Source organism: Mauremys mutica, chromosome 10 (assembly GCF_020497125.1).
Source record: "Mauremys mutica isolate MM-2020 ecotype Southern chromosome 10, ASM2049712v1, whole genome shotgun sequence".
NCBI classification, from domain to species: domain Eukaryota; kingdom Metazoa; phylum Chordata; order Testudines; family Geoemydidae; genus Mauremys; species Mauremys mutica.
This window is the reverse complement of record NC_059081.1, coordinates 39,029,723-39,051,975: the sequence shown is the minus strand read 5'-3', so window position 1 is coordinate 39,051,975 and position 22,253 is coordinate 39,029,723. Positions and strand designations below refer to the sequence as shown.

The 22,253-nt window shown below is 36.4% G+C and overlaps 1 protein-coding gene across 1 annotated transcript in view; it reads right to left on the bottom strand.

Moving 5' to 3' along the window:
* The window catches only part of HAT1 (histone acetyltransferase 1), a 42,883-nt gene that overhangs the window by 16,679 nt on the left and 3,951 nt on the right, over positions 1–22,253 (bottom strand). Inside the window, exons 2-8 of the mRNA XM_045033132.1 lie at positions 20,389–20,460; positions 12,955–13,030; positions 12,530–12,650; positions 2,299–2,478; positions 1,919–2,040; positions 1,314–1,418; positions 842–948 (exon numbers count right to left, since the gene is read on the bottom strand). Of these exons, the coding sequence (XP_044889067.1) occupies positions 842–948; positions 1,314–1,418; positions 1,919–2,040; positions 2,299–2,478; positions 12,530–12,650; positions 12,955–13,030; positions 20,389–20,460 (783 nt within the window). The remainder of the gene's footprint in view (positions 1–841; positions 949–1,313; positions 1,419–1,918; positions 2,041–2,298; positions 2,479–12,529; positions 12,651–12,954; positions 13,031–20,388; positions 20,461–22,253) is intronic.

Sequence of the window (22,253 nt, the reverse complement as noted above, 5' to 3'; positions counted from 1 at the left end):
TTAGTTGATAACCCTGCAGCACTGTGTAGAAAGAAAGCAAACGTCTTATTGTACTTAATGTTTCTCTTTGAATAATTTTTTTAAAATATCACAATTAGAAGTTATTTGTATAGCAGTAGCACCCAGAGTGGAGTTTTATTCTACTTGACGTTGTTCTCACAGTTGTTTATCATACTGTGGACTAATATGTGGGCTACAGATACAGTATTTCTCCTGTGGTTTCATATGCCAATCCCTTTCCCTGTTATAAGCAGCACATACCTCTTCTTTTTATATTCTTTTTCTTTCTTCTCCACCCTGCAATCCCATTAATATTTTTCAGGTATTCATGCAAGGTCATCACTGACTTCATGCAGCTCTTCAATCAGTCTACTACCCGTGCTCCTGGGACACCAGACTCCTGTATATGTTTCCAGTGGTTGAAAGACTCTGGCCTTCACATTAACATGAATATTTTACCATCAGTATATTTTCTTATTTGCTGTTTTGTTTAAAAGGAGCAAACTCATCAAGGAGTTTGAGAAAGCTCAATCTCTCGGCAAACTCAGCTGTGTACCTCACAATAAAATAGCTAATTAACTGGTAATCCTTTCATGCTAGGGATTGGATTTTCCTGGTGTGCTGTTCTCTGTAAGTACAGGATTTAAAGAGTTGCATTATATGCAGTTCTTCTGTAAAACAGGGTAATATTAACCTTGAAGTAAACTGAAGCTAAATCTTCAAAAGACCATTTAATTCTGACAGATGAATGCAAAAGTTAGGCTGCAGGCTAACAGGCAGCAAATGCTCCAAGTTTTGTCTAACTGAATTCACATCTCTAATAAAACGAGCATTCACATACCTGTTATATCAAGCACTGTTGGAGAAGACATATAGTATCTATGAACAGTTTCAAAAAGCTGAGCACCATGGCCTTCTCCTTGGAATGGTGGCAGTATCAGCATCTGGCTACAGACAGAAAGGATTTTTTGTTTTTTTTAATTAAAAAGGGACTTAACTAAGAAACAACTGAAACATTTAAATATGTTGGGTTATGAGCAACGTTTTATTTAAGGATTAAAGCTAATTTATGGTGATTTGGGGGCTAAAACATGCAACAATTTTTTAAAAAAATTGCTAAAATATTCAAAATTGGTTTGGAGAGTCCACCCTGCTACAGAGGGCAACAATGAAACAAATCAGTGCATAGCCAGCTAATAATGGGGATTTTAAAAAACAACAACAAATCAACACCATTATAAACAAGTATTGGGAACTTCAGCAGTTCCCTCTTCTGAAATAAAAGGGAAGGCACGTGTTATGCTGCCAATTACCTTACACGTGGCCGGGTTTTGTCTGGGTACACATAGTAATTATAGACTGTCATGTAGCCTACGGTCGCAAAGAGCGTAGCTCCATCCTTATTATACTTCTCAAATCTGCAGATAAAACAGAAAGCCAAGCAGGTCAATTACAGTCGCGCTCCCATGCAGTGTCCATTTTCTTTTCCATTCTCCAACTGAATTTTCTGTGTCAGCAAGCTACTCTGTGAGAGCCCAATGGGTACACCTGCTATGTTCTGAATGTACAATTCACTTAATTGGTGTGCAGCAACTTGGATAAATCAGGCCTCTTTACAGCACTTTAGTGCACTTGCCTATTATAAAGATGAATAGGTGGCAAGTAAAAGAAAACACAGGCAAAGCTCATTTTACTGTTTAAGCCTACATTCAGGGCTCTAACGGACAACAGCATTTAATTCAGCTCTATTCTCAAGGTCTCCTAAAGCATAATGGAGAAAAACTCAAGCCTAATAAACAATGGTTTTTCTTTCCCGGGAAAAATATCATTATACTGTCCCAATAATTGGCCAGCCACAATTAAAATGCAGGCTTTGTGGAGGTAATAAGTTCCACTGTTGCTTTAGAACTGTACTTACACTAGAAAGTAGTTCCATCTTTCATCATCCACGTCAATAAAGCTAGCAGTTTCAATAAACCACATCAAGAAGGTCTGAAGCCTTTCATGATATTCTCGAAAGCCTGGACATGTCATGTCAGCCTAGGGAAAAAGCCAGGAGAAGTCAGGTGAAACTCATCACCGAGGTAAAAGAGAAAGCCTGCAGAATACAATTAAATACTCCTGTGGGAAAATATTTATAAGCAGAATACTCTGGTTCAACTAGACACACACTGAAAAAAGATTTGGTAAACTAATGATGTTTATACATTGCGGTTACAACAGATTACTAAAAATACATCACTACAAAACCAAGCTGTATCTGTTTGTCCCAAAGGATCTATTTAACTTTTTTCATACCTGATATATCTGATATGTTATGTCTTCTCCTGCTTCCTCATTATGAACTGAATATGTGTGTAGTAACGTTCCAAAGGGCTTAAAATTAACCTCCTTTTCCAGCAAAGACACAAAGTCATCTGTGCTTGTGCAAAACCCAGGAGGGATGATTTTTCTAATTTTGCTTTCTACATCATCTGCCTACAGAATAAAAAAGAGTGAGAAAAAGAGACAAAAAAATCAAAAGCTAGCATTCCACACACAATATTATGAAAGCATAGTTCTACGGGGAAAAACAAATTATTGTAAAAAGTACCCCGATACAAAAAGAAAAGTTGTTAAGGCCTGTCTAATTTCAGGAGTGCTGAGTGCCAGGGTGAAGGAGGGCAATACCTTTCATTGCTTAACAATGACCCTTCTGGCTGATGAAGCAGCAGCATTAAAGGGCTCCAAAGGGAGTTCGGTCCAGTCACTGTCTCATGGTAGCTATAATGTATGCCCAAAGGGCAATGATGTGAAATGGGGAAAGACTGGAAGTGTTGGGGGGATATTCCTCAAAGCTGTCAACTAGTAAGGGATTATTTTGATAGGCTAATTCTGAACATCTACTTCGTTAAGAGAGAAGATACTGTGTTGATAAACACCAATGAAGATGGTGGGATAAAAGGGAGGCTGTGAACTGGGAGAGACATAGGAATTCCTGCTTTCCCATTTGCCAGCGTGTGATGGATGTGGTGCAATTACTCTTCAAAGTAAGATGCTGGGTCCACATACTGTTCCTTAAGACTCTCTTCAGCTGGCAAATCTTTGAAACTGCACTGACTGTGGTGTGTTCTTCCATGATACTGCTTTCTCCAAGCCAAGCAATGGCAGCCAGCAAAAGGCATAGGGGAGGTAACTGAGAAAATGGCAGTCCTAGTAAGAGGGAGTGGCAGCTAGCGCTCACACACACACACACACACACACACACTCTCTCTCGAAATGCATGCTTCAAGGACCAACCACAATAAACATTACAAATGCAAAGAAGGAGAGCCTACCTCCTAGCCAAAATATTTTAAAAAAATTAAATTTGAGACAAAATGATATTCCACAGAAATGTAACAGGACAATTTTCAACAACTTGGATTTGTAACCTCAATATGGGGGAAGGGCAGAGACATGAGTCTCGAGAGCAAATTTTAATTCAGAGATTAAAATTACCTTTGTTAAATTACCACAGTGAATGTTAGAGGCTATCAGCTGAGCAGACTTCATAATCCCTTTCAAACTCCCAAAGACCACTTGATTGAATACATTTACTACTTCTCTTTAACCATGAATATTTGATGAAGTTTCACAATAACGTATTACTGCTTCTCACCAGGCAATAAAACTTAATGAATTGGTCTCAACTTAACAAAAACCTAACCCCTCAATACAACCCCTAAAAGCCTGACATTACATTCAACAAAATGAGCTTACATTCTATTCAAACTTTCCTCTGAACAATGAACCCAGGTTTTTACTTAATGGAGTTTGCCGTGAGTTCAGCTGTAATGTTTGTATTGTATCTATTTCCACAAGGACTGACACAAGAACACTGTGTTAACTTACTAAGCAGCTCTTTCACACCGTTTACATGCATGATGGGTATTAGTTCTAAACCAAGACCCTTGCTACTTAGCATTCAAAACAGGGAAATTAAGATGCTTAGGACAAAATACACTACAAAAGGCTAATACAACATGCTACTAATTCCTGTCCTTTCAACCACAGTCCCCTAAGTAGAAGTAATGCACCTGCAAATGAATAGCACTTTATCATCATTCAGTTAGATTTTTAGGACAGAAAACCATGGATGGATTTCAGCACAAACAAGTTTTATTCTCAATGGTTTGGTACTACCAACATTTATATTTAACTTGCTTTATATTTATAAAAAGAGCTATTAACCGGTTAAGATATAGCTCTACAATACTTTGTCTAAGAGCCTATTTTAAATCCATACATCAGTCTTTGCATCCATTTCATTCTCAAGACAAAGAAGGTGCATTTACTAAAACCTTTTCTGTTCTCTCTAAAGCAGTATTTGATAAATATTTTTCCCTGGAACCATTAATTTAACTGAATAATGGATCAGGCAAAACAAAAATTATACATTTGTTTAAGATCAACACAATGTAGTTACTAACAAAAAAGCAATAAAACAGAGTTCATGTGTGTTTTAACATTAATAGTGTTAACATTTATCACAACCTATTTATCTAGCCATAAAATGGTAGTCATGCCTTGAACTATTATATGTATTAAAGTACTTATGCTTGCACAAGCTGACAAAATTGCAGAAAACTGCAAATCAACATTTACAATAAAATTTATTTTGTATTTCTGGAAAAATACCACAAAATAGAAACACAATCATCCATTCAATGAACACTTACAGTAACTCCTCACAGTGTGTGTGTGTGTGTGTGTGTGTGTGTAGATAGAAAATCTAGAAATAGGAGAAATTATGTTCAGCATGATCCATTAGTTATTTGTTGATTCATTGTGCTTAACATGTATGTTTGAGAGTTTAAGTTCCCTCCCATGTACTCCACAGAATAACAGCAGCAAACTCTCTCTCGTGGCTAGTCCAGTGGTGGTGAGGAAGACATTGCAACTCTTTCCCCTACTGAAATTAAAAAGCTGTTTGAATATGATCAACACTTCCTATGGGAGCCCTCATTAGCTACTACCATAGTGGAAAAAAAGCTACAGAAAAAATCTAAAGCAACCTCTGCATAACAAATAAGATTTACAGTCATGGCCAGAAATGCTTTATTTTGTTTGCAGAAGACAGAATAGGTAATTCTTTATAAAAAGTTGTATTCTTCACATTGCTTAGAAGTTTGTGAGGTTACCTCTTACAAGGGAAAACCCAGAATCCTCAATTTGGAGTGGTGGCAGATGTATAAAGTCCTGATTTTCAACTATTTTGTTTTGCTATATTTGAATATGAACTGCCTGAAAGCTCAGGAATAATCACATCTGGGATTTTGGTTCAAGCACATGGCTAGTAATTTAAATCTGCACATATATTTTATTAACTTTTGTATTCATTTATGGCAGCATCCATATTCAAGAACTTAAATAATCATTTCCCCCTTGTCATGGACTGACCATTGCTTCCTTTAATTTCAGGGTAGGAGTCAGCTCCCTGAAATCCTTCCATTTGACACTATCCCATAGGACTTCTAACTCCTATAAATGTGTGCAACCACCAAAACATATGTTAAAAAAAAATCCTTTGAAAAATATCCAGCAAAACTGAAAAATCCCAGAATTTTCTGTAAATTAGTTTTCTCCTGCCCTTACTCATGACTAAGCTCTTAGTATGCTTTCTTCTTGAAGACCAAGAATATTAAGTGGAAGGGAAATAAGGATCAAGCCCTTTTAATAAATAATAATAATAATAAGGGAGTTATTGCAATTCCCACAAGAAATATTTTCCTATTAAAACTCAGGGCCATTGTGTGGGCTTCCGCACCGGCACTCAGGAGACCTGGATCCAATTCCCATTCCAATATATATTATTCTTTGGCATAGGAGCGATTATGGCTCCCTACTCTAGTGAACTGAAACTTTGTCAGTTAAACCAATGATGCAGCATGTATATACTAGCTATGCAATCCTGCTTCATGTTCACATGTGACCTGTACGATACAGCTGCACATCATTTTGGATATTAATCCCAGGGTTCATGGTATAGCTCCCTACTACAGTTATTTCACGGAGATTTTGAAAGGTGTTTGGCGAGCTTAAAAGAATTATGTGAGAGAATAAATTCTCAGGCCCTGAACACTTAATTATCAGTCCTTGTTCAGGAATAAAGACATCTGCCAGAACTTCTGGAAAGGCAACTGCAAGACGGTAGAGTGTGGGCTTCCTCTGTGCAGGAAGCAAGGCCTACAGTTGATGGATTTTTTGCTTTAGTTCCTCCCCCCATGCAGAGACACTGTCTCTGTACCATGCTTTAGAATAACGATTACTTTGTGGAGTGATGCTTTTATTTTTGGAACATGACTACAGGTAGGTGGGACAGAGATGTTCTCAGCACCTAGGATAAACAGCCATGGCTGCCTAACTTCAGAAGGAGGAGACTTCTGTACCTCTGTGGTAAGGTAGTACCAACACTGCAGCACCAGGGCCAGAACAGAAAAGAGTGACTAGCTACTCTAGACAGTTATGGTTAAGTTTTGGTTACAAGTTCACATTATGCACTGGTACCTACTGCTACACTTAACAACAGAGATATAAACAATTAGAGAACTAACTATTCCAGAGCACATGATGGAACTTCAGTGCCTGTTCTTAGTCAGTCTAGAAGAACATCAACCTTAATGACAGTGAAAGTGATCAACATAGCAGTTACAAACAGGGACCAAGCAAAGTGTATGATGTGACTTTTCACAGGGATTATTCCCAAATATTTCTCAATTTATCTGTCCCCAGTGATTTTGAATGACCCCTATGTCAATTTAATCAGCCATTGCAAAAATGATTGCCTGATGAATCGGTATCTCTCTGCGTTTGTTTAAACAAATTGTGCAAATGCATGATAATGGTGGGCTCTGCCTTTGACAGATCTCCCTCTTTATATCATTCTCCCAATCTCACTGACAGCTCAGCCAACTAATATAGTAATTATAAAAATTTGCCTGCTACATCTCGTGTAACAGACGAAATCAAGGGTATGGTATTCAATAAACAAGAGTGAGACTGAAATAACCTATGCACAGCCACATGGAAAAGCTGTTGAACCTGGTGCTGTTACTTATATAGGCATAACCTGCAGTCTGTATGTTGCCACACAAGAAATGCCACATGCACTCAATTTCAAAGTAAACTAAACTCTACTTTCATTAGGAGACATGCCAAATTGGTGTTGGATTTCTCCTTGTGTATTAAAACTTTACTGTAATTAGTAACCCTAGTCTCTTATTTTCCATGGTGGAGGTGATTTATGGAGAAGTGCTTAGTTGTATTGAGGGGCAGTTGCGAATATGAAGTTCCTTTATGTGCTTACATGTCGCTATTAAGTAGCTTCTTATAAACAGGATTATAGTTTTGTTTAGATACATTTATGTATCTCCTGCTTTAGAAATTATTTGTATTAGTTTTGATGAGGGAGTATATGAAGAAGTGATCTGAGGTAGTGTTATTTAATAACATGCCAGATGTTAAAATTACACACTCTTTTCATACAATTTCTTTATTAAGAGCAAAAGAGGTCACAGTCCAGCTGTAATGGCACAAGCTAACATTTACAGTATAAAGAGCAAAAGTTGTCTAAGAGGCTACTAAATGCCTCATTTAGATTCCATGTAAAAGAGTGGAATACCTAGAGAATGGCAGTGAGCAATCGGTAGAGCAGGAGGCAGTTCTATAAGTAATACCGTTCCGATTTAAATTATGGAAGGGGGGGGGGAAGAGAAGTAATGGTTTCTTTTAATCTCTCTTTGAAAAATAAGCCTCACCTCTAAACTAAATTCTGCCCACCCATAATGCCAAAATGAAGTATTACTCTCAGAAGAGTATGCAGATGTTCAAACTATATCACATGCTCCACTGGGCTCAGCTCTCTCTCAATGGGATTCAGATACACTTATGGGCAGGGCAGATAAGACACATGCCTATGCTTTAGGTCCTAGCTTTTAAAGCTAGGATGTCAGAATCTCATTTTTTTTTTAAATTAGGTTTCTTGCCATGATGGTTCCCCCCCCCAGATCTTTTTCACATGATTCAAGTAACTATGGCAGAAATATCTGCTCAGGTTTGCAGACAGCCTCCTGCAGAGGAAAGGGCAACAGCCCCTGTCACCACGAAAGCAGCAGCATGGCTCCCTTGCCACAATCAAAGCACAGCCCTCTGCTTTAGGGAGGGCCTGGATGCCTTATTGGCCTCTGAAGGATTGACTCCCCCTGGGTAAGGTTTGCCTGACATTTTTGGCTACATGGATCAGTTTGAGGGGAGAAGTGGTGTTTCTGCCAAAACATCATCTATTCATAGCACCAAAGTTAGCTGTCACTCACAGTAGACTGCACAATCATCCTTCTTTCTTATGTGCTTTGATCAACATTAAAACAGTTAATGTTAAAAAAAAAAAATCTGTTGGGCCTCTAAATTAATACCCCTTTAAGTTGACAACTAGTGTTTCAGTCTTTCTGCAAACATCACTGTATTGTCTATACTCTGTTCATGTTTTTGGAATTTCTCTTCACAACCATAAAGGGTAGAGGTGCTTTTTTATAAACGAAAGATGAGAGTCTGGAGAACAAGATGACAGCCTCAAGCAAAAAAAAAAAGTACCTGATCATCAATTTAGCTCAATCTGGTCCAATTCAAGCCCAGACCCTTTTCTCTCAAAAGTGACCTTATTTGTTTGTCCTTAAACCTATACATGCAATCGTGTGTATCCATGCATGTTGAGGAATAGGTTTTCCTTGCTCTTCCTTTTCCTGGACTTGTGATTTGTGAGCCTTTCCTCTGGTAAGGATTCAGTCTATTTGCCTGGCACCTACTCTGGGAGGTCCATACTACTCAGGCAGTCACTGAAGTGAAAAAAACAAACAAACAAGAAAATGAAAGATAAGGGATAGATGGGCTAATGCTACATTAACACACCAAGGAATACAATAAAAGTAACAATTATAGTTCTATTTTGAATTCCACTGCTTTCTTGCAAGCCATTTTTTCCCTTGGACCAGATATGATAAAGTTTTATTAAAACTGACATAACCCTTTCAAGAATAAAGGTGATTAGCTATGGTCAACTAGTGCAATAATAATGAGAATGAGAGGTGCCCATAACAGGTTATTACTTAGTGCAGACATACAGGACCTTCAAATATCTGAGGAGTGTCCTCCATCCAGGGAAAGACTGATATGCTTGCAATGTGTTGTTTACATGGACAACAGAAGACCAGCTTCAGGAAGGAAAAAGTTGTGTGCGCTTCTGTGGGGATGAAGGAAGATATGCCTTGTCCCAAAATCTGATTGTAAGACAAGAGGCCTTGCTTTGAGAGTTTTTTCCCAGATACAAATCACAAGGATGGAGGAAAATAGAGAGCTAAGATTAACTTATATCTCTGCTAGATTTAGAGAAATGTAGAAGACAACAGGGAATAGGCAGTATTTTATCTAGTCCCCTGGCCTGTGTTACTGGTGCATCATGTAGGCTCAGTCAGCTGCTCTGCATACTGAGTGAGACTGCCCTGGCCAGAAACAGCAGCCAATGCAGTCAAAAGGGAAGGAGGTTTGCAAGGGGGAGAAACACCACAGGAAGTAATGAGGAAACCAAATCAGATGGATTACAAGGGACTTGGGAGCTCAGTGGAGAGGTATAGGGGAGGAACTACTAGGGGAACCAGGAAATAGTTTGCCACATCTGTGCTCATATGACGCTATATAAAAAACCAAACCTTTTGCAAACTTATAGCAACATTCATAACAACTAGGGAAAAACCTCAAAACCTGCAGAATCAGTAAATTTTACTATTAAAGAAATTACGTATCTGCTACAGAGGATATCAAGTCTCCAGATTCCTTTGTTTTCAAACTACCTCAGCCAGTGTCTCCAGATCCTGGGATCCCAGTGTATTTAGCATTTCCTACTCTGTCACCTCTTCTCACTTGTCTACCTAGAGTTCACAGAGCGGTTGTTTTTTTTCATATCCTCTTTGTCCTTCACCAATTCACTGCCTGGTGCCACAGTGATATCCAGAAGCCCACTGGGCTTGGTCGAGTCCTGAGAATTTGGCCCAGTTTGTCATTAAGAAGGTAATATTTCCTTTGAGTCAGACAGACATTATTCTGGGCCTTGAGACTGGAGATCTTCCTGCAGCACTGCTTGCTGCTCCAAGTGATTTATGTCCCCAGTCAGCTGTTTGGATGCCTAGTCATACACTGAAATACTGTGTATGATAAAGTACATCTGGCACTGGGTCTCCCCCTCTCTGAATTGTGATAGTGCCTGGAGGTCGCAGCCCCATTGTGCTAGGCAGTATACAAAATCAAGAAGATGGTCACTGCTCAGAAGATTTTATTATCTAAGTAGATGGCTGCCTGCACATCTGCTTCAGCCCAGCTGGCACCATCCTCATAGGGAGGCCTCCTCCAAGATAAATATAAATAATTAAGCTTGTGTCTGAAAACAGCACACAAGTGAACTCAATTGTACAGGTAAATGGCTTCCAGTCAACTTGATCCAGGTACAGTGGAATGCAGAAAGTAGATCAGATAGACTATAAACTGTGACTGGTGTGATGGCAGAAGGAGGAATATTTTTTCTACTAGGGCTATAGTGTACATGTGGTGTGCTGCAGTCATGCAAAGGTGAGAACAAGCTATCTGCCGCATCTCTCTCATGCAGACAAGGCGCATGAGTATATCACAGTGGGAAAGGGTGTACTTTCATAGTGGATTACAACACCTAGCTGATTAAAAACTGTTCCTTCAGATTCTGAAGGAGTCCTGATCAGTCTTCCTCAGCCAGAAAGATGGTAGATATCATCATGGGGACTTGAGAGAAAGTTGAGAGCTTTGAATGAACAAAAAGGTTGGAGGATCAGAGGGACTACAAAGGTGAACAAGGACTCTCCCACCATGAATAGAGAGGGAAGGAAGCCTTGTTGTTGTTGGTATATTAATCGGGATGCTCATGGAAGTTCGCTATGGTGTTATACACCTTGCTCTCCATTTTACCACAGCTCTGAAGTTACATTGTGGAGAAGGGCTGAACCCATTCAACTGTGTTATCTAGATAATCATAATTTTGGAGACTGCCATTTCTCATCTCTTCGGTTCTAGAAAACTAACAAGATTACAGAGCATGATCTTTAGGTATCTTGATATGTTGCCTTAGTCTCTATACCATTTTAATCATAGGGTAAATGATTGAACAAATATGCCTTCATGAAACTTTAGAGAAGAAATGGCGAATCCCCTACCAAAAAAGTTAATCTAATTTTTTTCTTTAGAAAAATTAAATGCATCTTTTCTTGAACATATTTAAATTATCTTTGTCCACTTTTGAAATGGGGAACTTTAGACTCAGTTTGAAATCATAGAAAGGAAGGCTGCTTACTGGTAAAAATATTTCTAAATGGTAAACCTTGTTTTCAGGCTCAGTACAATGAGCAGTCGATGCAAATGTATAGCTATTTTTCACTCTATGCAGTATGATAAAGATTCAGCAATAATCAAATCAATAGCACTTTTGGAAAGAAATTAATGCAACTTTTTTTTCCCTTGTAACTAAGTAATAACCCAAATAAGGGTGAATTTTCTTAATGCATAAGGAACCACCAGCAAGATCTTCGTCTCTCTAAACAACTAGGTAGACTCTTATTCAAATGTTTAATATCTAGTTATATAAACATGACTAAAAACTGCATATTAATATTCGATGTCTATGGTATACTTCAGCCTACTGAAGGGAAAAGCAGGACTATCAGAAGTTGACTGTTCAGCTTCAGTTTTCATAGCTGAATAATTCAGCTAAAAGCCTTTATAAATGGATGCAAAAACTTAGCTTAGCTCACAAAAAGGAAGTCAGCCTGATAATGAATATGTGGGGTGGAAAAATTAGTTTACTAAATTTAAAAGAATAGGAAAATATATCTTTCCTTTCTGATTATATAAGTGTTTTGTAAGCACAGGAAGTGTGTGTAGTAAAATATAAATACTGACAATATCCCTTTAAAATGAGATGCAGAGAGTAATTGATACATAACTGCGATGGAAACTAGGATAGCTCTATTTCTAAAACAAAATTCCTTATCAGTTGCTTTCTGCACCTCCCATTTTAAAGGATACTCTTAAGTATTCCTATTTTACCATACAAGTTTTATTTACAAGAACCTCTCTACCGTCTAATGGGATTATTTTAAACCTGGAAAACTCACCACTACCCTATCTTCTAATTAATATGAAATTTCAGTCTTACTTTGTTTTTGAACACTAGCCTTGATGTCAGCTCATCTCTGGAAACAGCATGCATTAATTTGACTACTACAGTCAAAAGATGCACAAGGGCACAACACACAGGTGGGTTCAATTTTTTTTTTAAATTAATTTAGCTACAGTATGAAGAGTATACATTTTTAAAAACTCAGTGTCTAACTATGAAGTAGATAAGTGCGGGGCCTAAACCACTTGATTATGGCCCTTTTAAGAATTGTAAATATTCTATGAAGATTTGAAAGTGTAAGTTTGGCTCTGACTTTACCTCCACACAGTCAAAGTTTTCATTAACTTTAGATGTATACTCGATGCGGAAAAGTGTTGACAGATTACCAGCATTGTAGTACAAAAGGATTTTCAGACCCTTGTAACCGAAGGCAACTTCACTGGGGGAGGAAAAAAAAACATAAAACAATCAGGAACCCTAGACTCTACTAAACAATTATCACAGTAAACTGTAACCTAGTATAAAGCTTTGAAAAAGTGACTATAGTCCCAAACTGTGTCAGATGACCATTGAGGTATCTTTCTTACCACATGCTCATTAAAACATTTAAGTATTTTCTTGTATGATTTTAAAACGTGATTTAAAAAAAAAGTTTCCTATTTTCTAAAAACTAGATTAGAACAAAAATGACCTCTTCCTTCTAGCCCTATTAATTTGTCCTGACATTTGATTAGATAACTTACTCATCCCCGAACACTTGATGGCTGTACTCTGGATTAAATGTTGTGTTGTCATCTTCCAGATCCTCAGGAAAACGAACTGAAAAGAAAATGGGCATAATTTTACTATAAGCAACAAGCAACCATGATTTGTCAATGCAATTTTTTTTTGTAATTTGTAAGTATTGTAGTGGCCACACCAATTTAACACCCATTTTCTCATTGTGGTCAGACAACTTTATTTGCCCTTGTGCGCAAGAAAAATTCTAACAGATGAGAGAATTTTGTGGATCTGTTCATAATTTAAAAATATCTACAGGCAGGGTGGATAAAAATCAATTTTTTTAAATCTGATTTTTTTGATAAAATGGGTTTTCCCTCAAAAAGCATCTAAAGATAAAGATACATTATAGCTCAAAGATCTCTCCTCATGGAATAGGGATTATAAATTTTAATTCTACAGTTTGACAATATATTCATGTAATGTTTAAGAAAAGTTTTGTAAAGGAGTTGCAATAGTTCATGGACTAGGGACCCAATCTTACGAGGTTCCAGGGGCTTCTCTATAGATTATTTAAGTGCTCAATCTAGAAGATACCATCAGAGATGCTTAGTTTTGCAGTTTTTGAACTGTGGATTTGTGTCTCCAGATACAACATGCTTGTTAACAGCAAAAATGTTTTAAAATAAATAAAATATAGTGGTGAGAAATAGCAGACCTCAACCTTATTGTCCCTCTGCAAATTTGTGTACAAAGACCCAATCCCTTACCGCTCTCTAAAAGTGCAAAGATTCAAAAACTTCAATGAATAGAAGATTGTTGGGGACGGAACAGATCTTAGAAGGGAAAACCTATAACGGCAGCAGGCTGTAAAAGAGACCCAGTTTGGGAATATTTTAATGAAGTTCCTCTACCTGTGGGTAAGACAGGCATGCGTGCAAAATGCAAACAGTGCAACAAAGAAATACAAGGCCTGGTTTCCCGAATGAAACAACATCATGAGAAGCGTTCCTTTCATCATCTTCAACGCAGCTTCCTTCTGAGAAGGAACATGTCTGAACATGCAGGATCTTCAGGTTGGTAAACTTTTTTTATTTCAAACTTGTTTCTTAAAGACTGCCTGTCTTCCTTCTGGACTATTCTTGAATTCTCATGTTTGAGCAAAAAAAAGGCAGACGTTCCTTTTACAATGTCACCTTTAAAGTAGTACCGAGTATCAGTGAATGCAATGAGTAATAATTAATTATTATTACCATACTGCTCATTTAACAACTGCATTGACTTATTTTGTTTAGGAGAATCCATCCGCAACATACAGGATTCTGAAGACTATCCACCTTCAAGATCACCATCATTTTCTACAGTTTCACAGTTATCTGCCAATGATATGTGACTGACACACTCATGTATGTCACATAGCCACAGTATATCACCTGTAGCAAAAAGAAAAATCTCCATCATCCAGAAACAACCATAAATAAGTTTGTGATAAGAACCAGCAGATTACAAAAAGAGGTAATTGATTAAAAGAGAAATTGAGCAGTGTGCAAAAGGTCTAGAGTGTGAAATTGTTAACCCAAGTCTTGATGGGTGGAGCAATATCCACAATGATCCTGTTGTATGTACTTGTGAGACAACAGAAGAAGGGAATGTCTTCCTTACAGAAACAATTGATACATCAGGAAATGCACACACAGCAGAATACTTACAAGTGGCAACAGTAAAAGCTATAACAAACTGTGAAAAAAAATGCAAATGTCTAGTACGCAGCTTGATCACTGACAATGCTGAAAATGTATCCAACATGAGAAGAAATTTAGGAGTCCCAAGCTAGTAACATACAGTTGCAGTGCTCATTTGATGCACCTCCTAGCCAAAGACTTCAGGGTTCCAGAAATAAAGGTTAATGCTGTTGAAATTCCAAAATACTTCCGGAACAACCACTTTGCAGCAGCTGCTCTCAAAAAAGTGGGAGGAACCAAGCTAACTTTCCCACAAGACATGCGATGGAACTCAGTAGTGGACTGTTTTGAGCATTATATCAAGAACTGGCCTAATCTGACAGTTTGTGAACAAATCATGGAAAAAAAAATAGATGGCATTGTCACAGCCAAAGTTCTCAACATTGGGCTTAAGAGAAATGTTGAACACATGCTGAGTACCCCGAAGCCTATTTCTGTAGCCTTGAGCAAAATGCAGGGAAATAACTGTTTTATTGCTGATGCTGTTGAAATTTGGAAGGAACTGAGTGAGATCTTAAAGAGAAATATGCAATGATGGAGTTAAATTACAAGCATTAAAGAAACGAATGGGACAAGCATTATCTCCAGCTCATTTTCTTGCAAATATTCTCAATATTTGGTAGCAGGGTCAAACCTTAACTGCTGAAGAAAAAGGAGTTGGTGGCTATGACATGGACATCGAGCAATCATCCCTCCATAATGCCAACTATAATAAACTTCAGCGCTAAGGGTAAACCATTCAAGACATATATGTTTGCTGATGATGTTTTAAAGAAAGTCACATCAGTGAACTGATGCAAGTCACTTAAACACTTGGATTCAGAGACTGTTGACGTGATAATCTCACTTTTAACAGCAGTAGCTTCTTCTGCCAGTCTAGAAAGAATATTTTCTTCCTTTGGACTAATTCATTCCAAATTGAGAAATCATTTGGGACCTGAAAAAGCAGGAAAGCTTTTTTTTTTTTCTTTTCCAGATTATGAACAAATAGGAAAATGAAGGTGAAGACAACTGAGTTAGCTGTAGAAGCCAATATTTTAAGTTTTTCATGTTGACCTGGCTGACAGTCGATTTAATTTGTTTTTTAAATTTCATTTAACTATTTTAGTTAAAAACAATTAACAAAAATGAACCAGATTTTAAAGAACTTGAATGTTTAACTAAACTCAAAAATTTGTATTTTTTTTGTTAAAATGTTTGCTGTTAAAGAAAAAGTATCCAGAATACATAATGTTGTTGTTTTAGTTAACAAAAACAATTTAAAATGTCTATCTGGTTATGTTCTCCTCCTAATAGAGCATGGCAAGAAAGTGCTTCAAATATTAACAATTAACCTGTTGAATTAGAGATATATCATTGGGAGGTGAACTCAAATATCTGCTTCAATTACCTTTGGTAAATAAAATAACCAATCATTCATCTTCTGATATAGCTGTAAAACTAATCTGAAAAGTTTTCAAAATAAAATAACTGAAAAATATATAGTGTGTACCTTTTAAAAATGAAACCTACATCTATCTCTGAGTTGTGAAGAATATGTATGAAGGTAATAACCAACAAGAATGCACTTGTATGTAGATTAAATGATTAAATCTAGTGTTCCTGACTAGTGATTTAAATCAATTTGATTTAAATCAAATCCACCCTGTCTACAGGCAAGCTGTAACACCATTAAAACTGGAAAGAATAAGTTAGTTTACGCAACCATTTGTTTGTAGTATATTTTCATAATGGCAATATTCAGAAGATTTTTTCATCTAGTGGTAGTTCTAGAATGCCAGTAAACCTTGCTAATGCTATACTAACAATTAACCAGGAGGCCTGCTATTCACTGATTTCCACCCCCCCCCAACAATTAGCAAGCAAAGACAATAAAAAACGACACTGCATTAAAATATGAACAATGCACATTTTGTATCAATTGTAGTTTAATTGTATTTATGCTTCATACTGTCCATGAGAAAAGAAATCTTTGCAATGTGAATTTTCACTACATCTGCTTTTATATGTTTATTAAGAGCAGCACAATCACTGTTTTGCATAGATAAGTTTCACAGTTTACCAAGGTTCTATTGTACTAAAGTACATAAAACCTAGAGGTATAATTTTGATTGTTACTGTACTTTCAGAACATTTGGTTAAGTGACAGTTTCATTTTCATCAGTTTATCATGTTATGCATTCAAAAATAAATTATGTTATTTAAAATATGTTTAACAAATTGAGATCTCTAATGAGAAATTGATATATTTTCAAACTTATGTATTTAATCATTAAAATAGAACATCACTGTGGTCACTATATAAAATTTACAGACTAGGGCAATCCCATAGAAGCCAAATCCAAGGTAGTGATCTCTTTGCACATATAAGCATGTATGTAACATGGCTCTCCCACTCTGTCAGTCTTCTCTGTACTTGTGAATAAGCAAAGTATAGAGTCAGTTGCAGGTGATTCTAATAATGCAGTAAGGAGTAGCAAGATCCTGTTACGTGCTCGAATGCTTCTATTACTTAATGACATGAAAACCAGAACTCACATGTAAGCACAAATATTTTAACTGATTATACTGACTTTGTTAATCTCAATAAACATGTTACTTATATTTATTTTTCGGCGATATAAAAATAACCAAAGATGCATCTACACAAATGCAATAGCTTATTAAGTGATGCTTTATTGACATTGTGAAGTGCTGGCAGTTACTCTATAGTTAAGCAGCAAACAGTCCTGTGGCACCTTATAGACTAACACGGCTACCCCTCTGACACTCTACAGTTAAGGTTACAATAGTGTTTCCATCATAAGTTGCTTCGCCTTAATATCAGTAGGCGAAGTCTAAGGTTGCAGTAGAATTCTTCTGGAAAATTGTGAATGATTAAGATAAGGGGCTTCTGATTTTCAACACCTCAAAAACAGTTGTCTTTTCAGAGTTCGAGAAGTCAGTACATCTTGCATCACTTTGTAGTGCAAACACAAAAAGAAAAAAAATGTTAATCATCTGGACTCCTTCAGCTAAGATATAGTGCACAGGATCAACATTTAGTTTTATTAAGTTAAGTTCTTTTTTTAGAAATAGGCTGTGAATTGCCAGCTCTTGCTATCTTAATGTAACTTCTTGGGAGTAAGCGGAATCCCAAGGCTTTCTTTAATTTAAAAAAAAAAATAGTCTTCTAGTCCTTTCCCCTGCAGAAACAGAACTTTTAATGTAATTTCAGGGATAATTTCAATGAAAAAAAATTTTTTTCCCCCCCATCCAAGGCTGACTAGCCTCCCAAGAGTAATGGGATGATCTCAGATATGGAAAATGGCAAGATGGGTCCCTGACCTCCCCCATAACAGCAAATGATCCCTGCCAACTATGTCTCATCACTTTACTGCCCTCTTTTTAGACATTTAACAATATCTTCCATGATGGAAAAACATGTAATAGGGCATATGTGAAAAGCTAGCAATTGCAGAAATCATTGTAAAAAATAAGTTTACATCCAGTGTGTTAAAATATATACTTGTACAGTAAAATATGATAAAGATGTAACTGACAGGGAAAAAAAAGTTCTTGCCCTCTCTCCAATTTAGGATTCATGTGACTTCCATGGAAGTTCTTTCCTTCACTTCTGAAAACTCTACAAGCATCTACTACACCCACATTTAAAAGTTTAAATTAAGTTTTCTAAAAGTGTAAAGTGTGCTGTGTCAACATATGCATTACAGTGGCAGTTTGCCAACACCCTTAATTAAGGGGAAGCAGTTCAAGACACTATAACTTGTATATTTGATTAGTTTATTATAATGAATACACTTGTATAGCGTTTACACATGTATGCAATATTGCAGAGTTAAGCTTGTTACTGGAACCATCATTTTTGCATTTCCTGCCTGCAGTCAAATATATAACTATAGCTGCTTTAATGCATCCTTTTACATTTAAAATGAGAAAACTAAGGTGTAAACAAAGTTATTTTCACATAAGACTAGAAAGCAACAGCACAACAAGGAAGAAATGCAAATGAGGAGTTTTCAGATCCAGATGAAGAGACGGTGGTCCTTGCACCTACAATAGCAAAATTGTATGCGGGGACAGAAAGACAACCATTGCTAGATTCAGAAAGCAGATACACAAAACTTGTCTGAGGCAAGCCCATAGAGAGTTTTAATAAGACAAAGCACTTTTGAAATGAGTGAGGATTCATAAAGGGTGATGTACTCATACTTCTTTGTACACATGCAGGAAAAACAAACTATTTTTGAGGAGGGAGAAGCTGCAAAGATGCGCAAGGAATAGAAGTGGTTGATCCTGAGGATCCTCTTCAGTCTCAAGTTGGAAGAGGACAATAAAACAGAAAAGGAAGACTAGAATATGGCGATATTAATTAATTTTAGGGTGATGATTTGAGATTTAATATTAATGTAATAGCTCATTTAATTGATAGCCAAAACTCAAATACATCCCCACTATTTCTATCCCTTTTGAAAAATGCAGGAGGAAATGACAGATTCTGTCACAAAGCACAAAAGTGAAAATGAAATCCTTGTAAAACATGACATTTTCAAGAAAGTATATGTAATTCAACAATATTTTTTTAATCTGAGGAAAATGGTTTTACAAATCCAGTATTTAAGGCTTTAAACTACTTCAATTAGAATGAAATTTTGGCTTACAAGTTTATATTATGAATTCAACTTTAATTATAGAATAAGTCAGCTTATTAAATGTTCATCTAAAAACTCGTATACAATCCAGAAAGTCAATGAAAATGAGAGACTATTTCTGGAGTATTTTCTTTCAGACCACCAGGATTTCATACTATTTTACTAAGTAGCAAGAATGCAAGATTCCTTTTCTGGAAAGAGTAATTTAAAGAATTAATGGATAGTATAAGATTAATGTAACTGGATATTTGATATTGTGAAACTGAAAAGATATATAGTTGAGTAATACTAATTTTTTCACTAAATCCACAGAGAGGTCAAAGGTACCCTCAAGAGAGCTAAATACCATATTATAGAAAGACCTGGAAGGAAAGGAAGAACTAAAAGAACAGAACCGCTCCGCCCCTTCCCCTCCAGTATTATCATCATGTACTGAAAGCCACATAAAAACAAGGGAAGGGGCAATTTCAGCATATCACTAATTTTAATACTGTACTGTAGGTTTACTAAAGTGCTGAAACCACCTAAAGCAGGGGTAGGCAACCTGCGGCACGTGAGCTGATTTTCAATGGCACTCACACTGCCCGGGTCCTGCTTACCGGTCTGGGGGGCTCTGCATTTTATTTTGAAACCTTATTTACTTTACATACAACAATAGTTTAATTATATATTATAGACTTATAGAAAGAGACCTTCTAAAAACATTAAAATGCATTACTGGCACGCGAAACCTTAACTTAAAGTGAATAAATGAAGACTAGGCACACCACTTCTGAAAGGTTGCCGACCCCTGACCTAAAGGGTCATTTAACACACATTATGGGGTGGTGGGACTCACCTTATTCATGAGTCTTTCAATGACGATTTCTGTACTCATGTACTTTAACAATGTCTAGTTCCCTGGGCTCAGTGGAGATAAACTACACTTATATTTACACTTCATACACTGTATGAAGAAAGTGAACAAACTTTTAGTAGACAAACTTTAAATATGGAGCAATGGTTCTAAAATACTTGGTAACATACTGCAGTATCAAATGCAAAAGACTTGAAAACAGATTACCTAATTTCAGTTGAATTGCTTCATTTGTATTACACTTGAACTCAGCCAACTTCTTCTCCATAGCACTCAGCCCTGGGAAAAAAGTTTATGCAAATCATTATTTAAACTACATATTGCCACAATCCAAGGGAACATGTTTAAAAAAATAAGGTTCTCATTTAAAAACTTACAGACGTAAAGAAACAAACACATCAAAAACACTTCAATTTGTCTCTTTACAGATGTGAGCTCCCATTTTTAAACAGGACCTTTTAGAGGTGTAACTAAATGTTATGTAAATCTACAATATACAGAGAGTAATTACACAGAATTACTCTGTGCATCAGAGTGGGAAGAACCATTTAGAGGGTACAGAAATACCCTAGTTCATATTTTTTGAATAAGGGGCTACCATTTTTTACAATTAAAAAATACAGTCCTCTTAGCAATGCAAACAAGTCGGCTAAAATATTCCTGCTTTTTATTGTTTAAAAAAAAAAAAAAAAGCAAGAACGACATTTTGTAAAAATAAAAAAAAATTTTTGGCAAAGAACTTGTATTTTAAATTTCAGCCAGTAGTAAATATGCTACTGGCTGAAATTTAAAATACTGTACAAGTTCTTTGCCAATAATTATTTTTACAAAATGTTGTCAGTTCATTTTGGAACACTGATGTTACAAATAGAAATACTGTAAAGATTTTCCTGACAAGAGTTCTATCAGTGGACACCAAAAAGTATGAAACTTTACATTAAACAGAAACTATTACCAGCTATGCATTATTTTTTGTTACATTTATTTTTTATTTAAAAGTTGAGCTGCTAAGGAAGAAAAAATATTTATATTTTGTAGCACCCAGAAGCTCCAACCAGGATTGGGGCCTGATTATGCTAGGTGCTAAACAAGTGCATATGAAAATATGGTCCCTGCTTCTTCAGGTTGTATGAGAAAGTACAGGTTTCTTCCTGCTTATTTTTTGCTTCAGTAATTCAGGTCTAGTCAGCATTATTTTTCCAGGAAGACTAGAAATTAACATAAGTACCAAAATGGGAAACTTAAGCAACAGAATGGTGAGATTTTTAATCAGACTGTTTAAAGATGTCTTTTGTTGTATTGTTAGCACCTTTTTAAATTCAACTGTCTTATAAACCTGTAAGGAAAGATGCAAGTTGCTGGTGTTCCTTTAATAAAATTACATCCTTTGTACCTAGAAACACTTGTTTCCAAAAACTAATGTAAGAATACATCTACTTTTCAGTTTACTCATTAGGCCTGGTCTACGCTTAAAATTTAGGTTGACATATCTAAGTCACTTAGGAGGTGAAAATCCACACTCCTGGGCAAGGTAGCTATGCTGACATACACCCTGCCAGCATCCACTCAAAAAGTGTGTCTATTGGACAAATGGTAGTTTATAGCTGTGTGGCCTCCATTCTTTAGGCAAGCACAAATACCTCATATAGAGAATAGCTAAACCAACAGTTTTTAAAAGTACCGTACTGTAGTAAAAGTGGTTTCAAATGCTAATTTACACCAGCTGTATATACTGATTTAAATGCACATAATCATGAATCAAGAAATATCAGACATGGCTTTGTGGCATGATGTTGAATCAATACTTTCCTGTACGTTCCTTTGTATTTCTCTCAAGTTTCTGTTTCAGACTGGATTTGATGCATTTTATGAAATAGGAGTAGGATAATAGTAAAAAGACTACTGAAGCGTTGACGTGGATATTATTTTATATAAATAGATCAATAACTGCATAAGCCAAAAATCTTTAAAATGTAGTTAGTAATCAACAATTATTTGAAACAATAGACTAAAACATGAAAGGCGTGTGCCCTGGGGAGAGAGAACTACGCCACTAAGGGGGACTTCTCATG